The following is an 11,820-nucleotide window of genomic DNA, read 5'->3' as shown; positions in this document are numbered from 1 at the left end:
TATATATATATATATATATATATATATATTATGTATTTCCCCATCCCTAGCCATGCAAGACAGGTGTGTTCCATGACGTCAGCCCATGCGGAATAAATCGGTCAAGTTATTTGTAAATTTACAGTTTTTATTAGAGCAGACCAAATTAATTTTAATGATGGCATAATAAATATATTTTTAGAAACCTAGATTGGTAGACTAATAATTAAATTGCACACCTAGGTAATAATAATAAACAAAGTAATGAATTTGGCTGTATCTGAGTATATTGTTATTAGTAGTGCTGGCACAAACAGGTATAATTACACTGATGATGTGATCTTTCTGTAAATAATGTATAAGACTCATTTTGTAATATTGCCAAATTATTTTCTCATGTCAGTTAGGTATTGATTCCGACAGTTAATATTACCTGTGCACTGTCTGGATCATGTTGTCAATAGTGGTCACATCCTGTAATATACTTATTGGTATCATTTGCTGTTTTGATGCTCACATGTCTCTTGCTAATAAAGGTCTGTGTAGCATGTGCATTTTATGGAGATCTCCAGGTAAATGCTAATTAAAATTCATAAAAAAGTTTTTTGTTTGTATTTTGCCGCTGTTTCACAAAAGAGCACATGGATGGGGTTGGTGCAGTTGGTATTTACAATAAGCATTAACAAAAGGGTGCTCGAAATTTTGCGCATACAAAAAAAAAAGATTACGCAAATAAAACAACCGTTCTCAAATGTGCACTTTACCACTGAGCTACATCCTGCTCCATCTTAGAGAGGAATCTCGCTACATATTTCCATTGGTAGCAAGGGATTTTATATATGTACTTTCTCACAGGCAGGACAGCACATACCATGGCCTTTGATATACCAGTCATCGTGCACTGGATAAAATGGGGGGGGGGGGCAGTCGGAGAATGGGCCCATTGAGGTGATTTTATCCTATGACGCAAGCACCTTAGGTGACTACTCTACCAACACTGAACTGAGCTAGATCCTACCCATAATGCAATCAGTTCCATATACATTTTACCTTCTTAACAATTGTAATGTAGTTGGATCAAATTTCATGTCCTGAATTCATCCTCTGACCTTCAGTAGTGAACACTATTTTTTGTACATGATAATGATTCTTGACTTGATCCCATTGATTCTTTGTTTTATAGTGCACAGTGACCGCATGAGTGTTCGTGATTAAGGAGGATTAGGGTTACCTGAGGTTTTTAAATATGATGGAGTGGACAGGAATTATGTGTCCATTGATACTCAAGGAGAATTATAGCTTGTCTTTTGCTGATTACGCAGATGATTGGTACATTCGTTGGCAATGTTAAAGTCCTAGTATCTGGTGTGCTTTTAATTATCAAGCTTGTAGAATAGATTGAGGGTTTTTTCCTTTTTATGACACACCATTATGATTCTCTCCTGTTGAATTCTGTTGTGTTAATTGTCATCTATACACAGGGCTTTTCACTGGTCTCCATGGTGCAGGCGGGATGTAGCCCAGTGGTCAAGTGTTCGCTTGATGTGCGGTCGGTCTGGGATCGATCTCCGTTGGTGGGCCCATTGGACTATTTCTCGCTCCAGCCAGTGCACCATGACTGGTATATCAAAGGCCGTGGTATATGTTATCCTGTCTGTGGGATAGTGCATATAAAAGACCCCATGCTGCTAATCAAAAAGAATAGCCCATGAAGTGGCGACAGCGAGTTTCCTCTCTTAATATCTGTGTGATCCTTAACCATATGTCCGACGCCATATAACCGTAAATAAAATGTGTTGAGTGCGTCATTAAATAAAACATTTCCTTCCTTCCATGGCAGATGACAACATTCAATGCTAATGAAAAGGTATGAGTTTGGTGAAGCTCTAGTTGTGTTTTGAGTTAGAAAAAGAGCTACAATAATTAATTTAGCTTAATTGGTTTTCATGAAAGTCTGTTTACCTTAAGCCATGTCCCAAAGTTATATTAGTTCCATCTTATTAGCAAATCTCAACAGATATAGACATAGGCATATGTGTAGGAAATATTTTTGCCAAATATCAAATTAAAATGTTCATGTGAATCATTTAATGTTTATAAATTATATAATGAATGCCAAAAGAAAATATACAGAAACTATTTTTCAGATTTATTCTTGTAATAGAAAAACATTCATAACATTATATTAAACTCGATTTTATTAATGAACATTTGCATTTCACAAAATTTTATTAAAATTTTATAATAAAAATAATGGTTATTCATTCTGAAAAAAAGTAGTGGGGGTGGGGGGGGAGCGGGCAAAAACAATGTAAAATTGTAACACATTTAAAAAAATTGAAATCATTGACCAAAAATTTAAAATAAAATTGCATAAATCAGTTAAACAGATGTTTTATTGTTTTTAATTATGTGTATGTCCACTATTAGACATTCACTACATGGAGTTAACAACTGTGAATCAAACTTATGGGTGTGTCCAAAGTTATACCAGTTTGTTGAAATTGTCTCTGTGAGGCATAAATATTGGCTCCTGTGCAACCAAACAGTCATGCCACGCATGCCATGCTCCAGTTTGAATCATGACTCTAGTGCATTCGCATTGAACTTTACTCAGTCCAGCCTTTTAACACTTTTTAATATCCTGTACATTTTTCAAGTTTTTTCAATGGCTGCTGTTCAAAATTTTATTGAGTATGAACTAGCCCACTTAATACCTCAATTTAATCATATACATGTGTGCTTTTTGTGCAATACCAATTTTGTGCACCGGCCCATGCAATTCCTAACTCATTATTAAACTTTTGTTGGGTGATCTCTTTTAAAGTATTTAAAAGCATAACATATACACAACTAGCAGACATTTTCCCCCCCAAATATTTTGAGAAAATATGGCATTTTAAAATGTGTATAATTTCTTTAGAATTTAATAGAATCCCGAATATATTGTTAAAATCTAAACTACAATGTTAATAATGACTTCTTTAAAGATGAATCTTTGCTCATACAAACATTCTAAACTCTTCGACTTCTTTAAAGATGAATCTTTGCTCATACAAACATTCTAAACTCTTCGACTTCTTTAAAGATGAATCTTTGCTCATACAAACATTCTAAACTCTTCGACTTCTTTAAAGATGAATCTTTGCTCATACAAACATTCTAAACTCTTCGACTTCTTTAAAGATGAATCTTTGCTCATACAAACATTCTAAACTCTTCGACTTCTTTAAAGATGAATCTTTGCTCATACAAACATTCTAAACTCTTCGACAAAAGTTTTTAAGCAACAAATCTTAAATAATTTATTTCAGTTTATTAACATTTTTATACTGTGAATAACTCTAAACTGCATGCTTTAAAAACCACCAATCCCAGTACTAAACCTGCCTGTGACTAGATAATAAGGGTAATTTGTTAAGTGTGTAATTGGGCATGTCTTTGTCCTGACTGCTGCAGGTCTGGCTGTAAGAAATGCAAGTCCATAATGAGGTATATTTATGATTAATGTTAGCCGATGATGGATGGCTCCCCTGCATGCTATGCAGGTATTGGTACTTGATGGCCGTTACAATACATGCACATGTGGTGATAGCTTTTTCATCTTCATAAGGCCTTGGTGTGGTATTGTTGCTGATGTGATTAGAGTAATACAGACGATCACCCTTGGATTGTTGTTCCTTCTTGGTGTGGATATGTTTGACACCCACTAGCTGATTTAGGTTTTGTTTTCAATTGTTAGTCATTCATTTTTGTGTTTTGTGGTGGGTATGTAAGTGTCGAAGTTCAGGTTATCCTAACAGCCTCAGATTTTCTTTTTTTGAGAAACGGTTTTCTTGTGATGTTTTTTAATTCTGTGTTTACCATGTTCTTAATCTCTTGGTGGATATTTTAATTCTGTGTTTACCATGTACTTAATCTCTTGGTGGATATTTTAATTCTGTTTTTACCATGTTCTTAATCTCTTGGTGGATATTTTAATTCTGTGTTTACCATGTTCTTAATCTCTTGGTGGATATTTTAATTCTGTGTTTACCATGTTCTTAATCTCTTGGTGGATATTTTAACCTTTGTTTAGTGATATGAAACAGCATAGTGTATTAGAATTACTGGTGGTGTTATTTTGTTTTTAATTTTTTGGAGGGGTCGGAGTGTCAATGGTTTACAAGTTCTATATGAAGGCTGTAGTCAGCACTTGAAGTTTGTATTAAGTATTTGGTTGGATTTTGCCTTTAAAAAAGGATTACAAATATGTCTTGAGCAAAGTCTTTGGTAGTCATATTCATTCGTTTCATTGATAACACCTAGTTACACCTACCTTCTTTAATCGCCCCTCTGAATTATTAATTTATTAAATAAAAAAGTTACAAAATATATTATGTTGTGCTGATGTTATTCTTGATTTTAGGCTTTTTAATATACTGAAATAAAATAATAAAATAAAACAAGTTTCAAAAACCAACCAAAAAAAGAGATAAAAAAGCCATCTTCAGTGCTTAGTCAGCTAACGTATTAAAAGTGCATATTAATGTTGTTCGAAAACATTTCTGTATTATTTTTAGCTGGCAAACAGGTTTACAAAAGACCAATTCTGTTGAGATTAAAAACACGACAGTGTGTACTGATCTGAGTAATATTTAATAATGCGTTGTAATAATAAACACCAAGTGAACTTCATTTTATGAGTTCCTGTGCTGATGTGGGTATGAAAATCAATAGAGATACTTTTGTTATTAAGATTACCATGTATATAATGTTACAGCTGTTCGGATAATGAACACTGGGTGGGGAGAAGAATATATAAAAGTTACACAATATGTCTGTCTTTATATGCATCCAAGCCTTCCATTGTTGTTTCCTCCTTAGCCCCCCCCCCCCCCCCCCCCCCCATCATTTTGATTCACCTTTTTGTGATCATTGTGGAGCAACCTTTATGAGTGTAATAATAATATCTGTTTTATCTTACTGGATTGATGTAGAACCAGATATCTACTTGCACGTTGCATGGTTTGTTTGTTGAGCAGGTGTATTGGATCATTTTTCCAAGGCAACGTCAGCTGTGTGTGTTTGTGCACTTTTGTGTTTTAAAAGTGACTTGCCGTCTGAGGTTGTCATTTGTTGTGTATATTGCAGAATACGTTGTGCTCAGTATCCTTTTTTAAACTGGGCTTTTGGACTTCGTAGTTTATAGATATTTTTGTTTATTATTATTATCACTTCAACTGATATCATTGTTATTCCGATTTTATTTTTAGATTTTTTTTTTTTTTTTTTTTTTTTACAAAATCTAAAATCTAAAGCTTAGTACAGGTACTATACAGGCATTGAACTTGAGGATTTTGTTGGATCTGGCTAGAATTGTAAAACGGTGTAATAATAGATGTTTTGGGATTCAGTTAGAATTGTAAAACGGTGTAATAATACTAATTTAGATGTTTCATCTCATAATCTTATATTTTCGACCTGACATCTCGGATTAGCAGTAGCATGGAATTGTACTAAATTCACAGCATGCTCAATGTTAGATGAATGATTTAGCTGCTGCCTATACAAAGCTCTATGGTTGGTACATCAAAGGCTGTGGAATGGGCTGTCCTATATGAAGAACATCTAAAAGAATCCTTGCTGCTCTTTGGTAGAAGTAGCCTGTCACTATCTACATGCAGAGACAGTAGACCAACTGTTGAAATAGACTTATACTCTGGTGTCATTAGATACTACTTTTCTTTGCTTTTTTAATAGCTGCTAATTTAAATTAAAATAGTGTCCTGTGATAAGATTTTTTTAAATGACAGAACCCCCCCCACAAAAAAAACAAAAAAAACAAACCCAAATCAACTTCTACAATGTTACAGTTTATGATTGTATGTTTTTCATCATAACATTGGTTTATTCCTTAATACTGTGATTTTCAACATAAAAATACACTTTCGTCCATCATGTGTACATGTAAACTTAGAACAGTTGTGAATGGAAATAGTCAAGTTGGCTATAAAGTTACGATGGATGGTGGGCAATTTTTTATTGTAATGTATAACTCAATTTTTTATTGTAATGTATAACTCATTGATCAGTTGCAGAGGTGTTGTTATAGTCGAGTGGCATGTTTGTGTTTTCTCTACATCTGTGTATTGATGTACACGGAAGTACGTGCAAACATCAAAAGTTGAAATCGTGTGCCTTAGTACTGGGAAAGTATTAATCAATAGGTTGCAGTAATTGTCAAGTTTTTGCCTTTTGTTCAGAGTAGGTGTTTTCCGAAAGTGAGTGGGCTTTCGTTGACAGCGAAAACAGTGCAGCTATTTATTTTCACAGGACTGCTAACGATGATGAATTATGTAGTTTAATGTGTTGTATTCATGGGGTATTCCTGAAGCAAAACAGCTTCATTTCAAATGTTTTTGAATATATGAAATTCGTTCTGGTATATAGATGCTGCTACAGTAACTTTTTTGTATTAATACAAACTAAGATTACTAATCTGTACTATATATTGTTGAATATATTTTTATGTGTCATTTAATCATATTTATCATTTTAAAAAAAGTAATTGAAATTTCATTGCATTCAGTATTTTAATTATTATGTTAATCAAAGATCTCAAGTCTGTGTTGAGGACATCAAATAAATGTGTCTGCCTGCTGCAGCCTTACAGTCATCAGTAATCTGTCAATGTGGTATGCAATTAGAATATTCATTTTCCTAGAAATGGTGACACATGTTTATCGGGGACACCTGTTGTCTAGTCAATACATTGTGCGTGTGTAAACCAGGAACCATTTGCTCAACATATTGAGTGAGAATTATGTGGTGATCGGTGTGAAACATGGGACAGACAAATACACAAGAGTTTTAATTCTACACTTAGCCAGGTCCCGGCAGGATTAATCAAGGAATCACGTTTCTTTGAAATTGCTCGTAATACCAATTAAGTCAAATGATTGGTATTGTTTTTCCACTTACTTGATTGAGTGTGCGTGTTCGATATTGTATTGGACTAATGGTGTTTTGGCTGGGTTGAAATTAACTTCTCGTCTCGTTGTGTTGTGGATTTCAGTGTGAAGTTAGTACATAATGGAAATAGATGTATAATATATCTTCTTAATCCAGTATCTGGTGTCTAAAGGTCAGCGTGGACTTACTGATGATTCAGCAGAAGACATATATTTACTCCACATAGGCATAAAAAGTAACAGTTCTGTTTTGTCTACCATCTGAGCTGTTCTCAAGGTCATTTGGAATAATCTGTTGATAATGAGCATAACAGACATCATTTCTGGGTACAAGTGGACATATTTCTACCTAGATATAAAGACCACCTGTGGCTTGTATGTGGATTTTAACTTTTTCACTGATATTTAATTGTTGATATATTTAGAACTTCCTGTACCAGTTCAGTTTTAACCAGTGCTGCCATTTTTCTTCCTTGTGAAAAACCTCTTTATAAATGTATATAGTAACTTGAAAATGGATACGATTTGCAGTACTGTGTCCTGGGCACCTTGTGAATTTTTATATTCTGTGAACAGTTATCTCACGATTTAAATATGACATTTGGTCAGGAAGTATGTTTTCTGGATAATGTTCCATTAAAATGCTGAGTGACGTAGCATGGATAAATGCCTACACTATCAAGATGACGAAGACACTGTTGTGTTGACCCCCTTCAGGTAGGACAATTGGTTTATTAGTGATTGCCTTGACCTTGTTCTGAAGGTGTGTGGTGTGATCTAAATAATGAGGGGGTGTAGTCAAATGTTCATAAATCTATTGTAATATGATATCTGTGTGGTGCTTTCAGATTAGAGATACTGTTACATTGTATTACAATCTGGGCTGTGCTTACAAAACTAAAGTCTGGACTCAATCTCTAACAATGTAACACACATGCAATTGGTATAGCATTCAGTGTTCTTGCTGGATGAAAATTAAAGGAGGGCGGCTGGTCGGCACCTCACCCTTAAAAAAAACCCTAAAAAAAAAAAAACCCACCAATATACGAAAAGCAAAAAAAAAAGGTGGGGGGGGGGGGGAGTAGTTTGGTTATCATATTGTTGTGTGTTGGTAGACTTTGAAAAAAGACATATTCCTTATTTTGCCTACAAAAAAGTGCAAAGGGGTTTATAAAAAATATTCGTCTTTTAATTGAACCGAAGATGATATCGGTCTGCCCGGTTTTGCTGGACCGATCAAAGTTTTAATATTATTATTTTTAATAAAGATTTCAAGATATACGAAAAACAATAAAGATGTTTGTAAAGTGATCTCCTAATGTCAGATACATTTTTGTTATTTCCATCTTCATCGAATGAATAGATCGCTGTGATAAAATATTATCGCCAGCTGATAAAAAGTAGTTTCGTTTTTGTAAAGGCGGTGTATATATTATTTGGCACTCAAGATAAATGATTTTAATGATAAACACTACCACTTCCGTTGTTTTTATAAGCGTTCATATCCCCTCAAAATGAAAAGTTTACAATATTTTATAAAGAACTGCTGAATAAACAGAATAACAGAAAGTAAAAATCATCAGTTTCAACCAATTATATCTGTAACTGAGGTCAAAATATCAAACGATAGTTAGTGGAAACAAAAGACAGAATGACCATTCTGATCACGTGACAAATTTGGCGCCAAATAAGAGAGTTTTTTTCAATCGGAGATTGCCGAATCCGTAAAAAATAAAATGTTTTCATTGCTTACATAAAATATAACTTTTATTGTGTCTATCAAACATACAAATGGATACAGATATTGGACAAAATAGAGGCTGTTAAAAATACTGTTAAATTACGTTACGATAACTGTAGTAAATGTTTCGTCAATTACTTTTTTGTACACAATGCGGCTTGTTTCCTTTGATGTCCATTGTGCAGACTGATCGTTGTTTTTTGTGTAGAAAAAAATGCATTTGGAAATAGTGGAGATAGGTGCTGGAAAATAAAGAGGGGCGCTCAAAAATAAAGGAGGGCGGGGAACATGAAAGGAGGGCGGCAAAATGGAATAGAGGAGCGGGGCGCCCCGCTTAAATGGAGCAGCGAGAACACTGGCATTGCCATAGCACAAAAGTCCCAGACATTATTAGAATGAATGAATGAATGTTTAACGACACCCCAGCATGAAAAATACTTATAAGAGTCCTGAATCTAGATTCTAAGGCTTGATTTCTCATGGAACTGAAAACTGACCCATCATTCTATAAAAATGTTTTTTGTAAATATTTTCAGTTTGGTTTGATGTAAAAAGAAAATTAAAAGTGTTTTGGAAATAACAAAAAATACCCCTACTATTATTGAGTCAATTTACAAATCATTCAGCTCAGAAATATATAACTTGTAGTAAATTCCATAGTATGAAAGAAGGTGTTCCCTGTGGGATGGACTAGATTTTTACAGCTATATTGCAATGATGAACTGAAAAAAAATTGAGCACATGCATACCTGAGTCATAATAATATCTTGGTTCATACTTGCTTGTAGAAAAAAATCTAAGTGTTTGAGTTTTACTTGAATCTGGAGTCATGGTTACACCACTAACAAGAAATTGGGCCTTAAAGTTTTATAAGCACTGGGCCAGGCCACCCTACACTGTACGCGTACTATTATTGTTTACTAGTGTGAATCTCAATTACAACTTCAGTCATTCATATACATCCAACCATCCATCCATCCAACTCCTGCATTCTATTTCCTTTTTATTTATTATTTATTTATTATTTGTGCTTACATGTAATATTTGTTTGCAGGTTGCTGGATAAGCTATTGGTTGTCTGTCCCAATGTGGATTACTGTGAAGAAGTGCTAACCCGATCAGAACTAGAAGCTCATCTAATACACAGGTCAGTTTATACCCACCCACCCCCCCCCCCCCCCCCCCCCCCCCCCCCCCCCCCCCCCCCCGGACAGAACTAGAAACTCATCTGATACACAGGTCAGTCTGACCCCCCTCCCCAAACACAGCTAGAAGCCCATCTGATACATGGGTAAGTCTGAACCCCCCCCCCCCCTCCCTGGACAGAACTAGACACCCATCTGTTACACATGTCAGTCTGAAACACACACACACACACACACACACACACACACACACACACACACACACACACCTCCCCGGACAGAACTAGACACCCATCTGATGCACAGGTCAGTCTGAAACACCCCTCCCCGGACAGAACTAGACACCCATCTGATACACAAGTCAGACTGAACCACCACCACCACCCCCCTCCCCAGACAGAACTAGACACCCATCTGATACACAGGTCAGTCTGAAAGCCCCCTCCCCGGACAGAACTAGAAGCCCATCTGATACACAGGTCAGCCTGAACCTCCCCGGACAGAACTAGACACCCATCTGATACACAGGTCAGTCTGAACCTTCCCCCCTCCCCAAACAGAACTAGAAGCCCATCTGATACACAGGTCAGTCTGAACCACCCCCCCCCCCCCCCCCCCCCCCGGACAGAACTAGAAGCCCATCTGATATACAGGTCAGTCTGAACTCCCCCTCCTCTGACAGAACTAGAAGCCCATCTGATACACAGGTCATTCTGAACTCCCCCTCCCCTGATAGAACTAGAAGCCCATCTGATATACAGGTCAGTCTGACCCCCCTTCCCCCTCCCCCCTCCCCTGACAGAACTAGAAGCTCATCTGATACACAGGTCAGTCTGTACTACCATCAGTAACTACACATGATGAATTCATGTTCAATTACATTAGTGCTGGGAATCGGTTGGAATTTCATTATCGACCATCAGTTATAATTGGTTTGCACCAAATGATCAACATTCTATTACACAATCAGTTGGAGTTATATGTACCTTAGAAGAATTTCAGTTATAAGGACCATGCACTTATTGTTGTTTTACTTTTAATAAAATAAAAAATTCCTTTATGTACACATGAAAACATATTCCATCCCCAGCATATTTACTTAAATTGCATCGTCTAAACTGAAGGAACAATTACAGTTAATATTTTCCCACACAGTCGTCCCACACAATCGATTAGTGATTTTTATAACCTGCCATCACAATGGTGGAGCCAAACTGATCAATTTTCTATTATAATCGATGATTGGTACGTCAATAATTTACACTATAAATTCCTCTCAGCTAGGCTGGCATTTAGCTCAGTTGTCGGTACCAATCTCAAAAATATCAACACACTAACACAGTCAACCTTCAGTCCTCCATCCTTTCATTTCATTTCAATTTACTTTCGGGCTTATATCCAATTAAAGTTCAAGCATGCTGTGCTGGGCACATACCTCAGCTATCTGGGCAGTGGGTTAGTTGTTAGTGGTTAGTGAGAGAAATGAGGGTTTAGTGGTCTTACACCTACCCACTGAGTCGTTAAAACTCGCTCTGGGTGGGAGCCGATACCAGGCTGTGAACCCTGTACCTACCAGTCTTATGACCGATGGTTTAACCACGACACCACAGAGGCCGGTAGTTCTCCATCAAAGACATCATTGGGTGATGTGTTTGTCACTGTGAATACATCCCACAAATGTGGAATGGATCAGTATACCCTAAATTGACAGTGAACTCTTTTGATTCAAAGCATGCCATAATAGTTACTATGTTTAGAGAACTATAATGGACTTTTGTTAAAATATACCATTAATCATTAACATGAATTTCACAAACTCTACCCTTCTTGTCTACATATAATTGTGTGTCCTTGTTTTAAACAATTGATTGTAATGTATTGTGTTCAGTCACTGCTTCTATTTTGTCACTCACTTTTATTTTTTCAAACATAAAAAGACAAACTCACACTGATTCCCATTAGCAAGAAAAATATCAAACTGTAGAAACTTGTTTCATTATAC

At 35.9% G+C, this 11,820-nt stretch overlaps 1 protein-coding gene across 3 annotated transcripts in view; it reads left to right on the top strand.

Annotated features, from left to right (window-relative positions):
• LOC121380569 (ligand of Numb protein X 2-like) overlaps positions 1-11,820 on the top strand; it is a 63,008-nt gene that overhangs the window by 33,642 nt on the left and 17,546 nt on the right. For 2 of the 3 annotated variants that reach the window (XM_041509445.1, XM_041509444.1), the window contains exon 4: positions 9,728-9,820. In XM_041509445.1, coding sequence (XP_041365379.1) covers positions 9,728-9,820 — 93 coding nt within the window. Of the gene's footprint in view, positions 1-6,793; positions 7,650-9,727; positions 9,821-11,820 lie in introns of those variants that run through there. The other variant, XM_041509447.1, reaches the window with a different exon arrangement.

Source organism: Gigantopelta aegis, chromosome 9 (assembly GCF_016097555.1).
Source record: "Gigantopelta aegis isolate Gae_Host chromosome 9, Gae_host_genome, whole genome shotgun sequence".
Taxonomy (NCBI): domain Eukaryota; kingdom Metazoa; phylum Mollusca; class Gastropoda; order Neomphalida; family Peltospiridae; genus Gigantopelta; species Gigantopelta aegis.
This window is presented reverse-complemented; position numbering and strand designations above follow the sequence as displayed.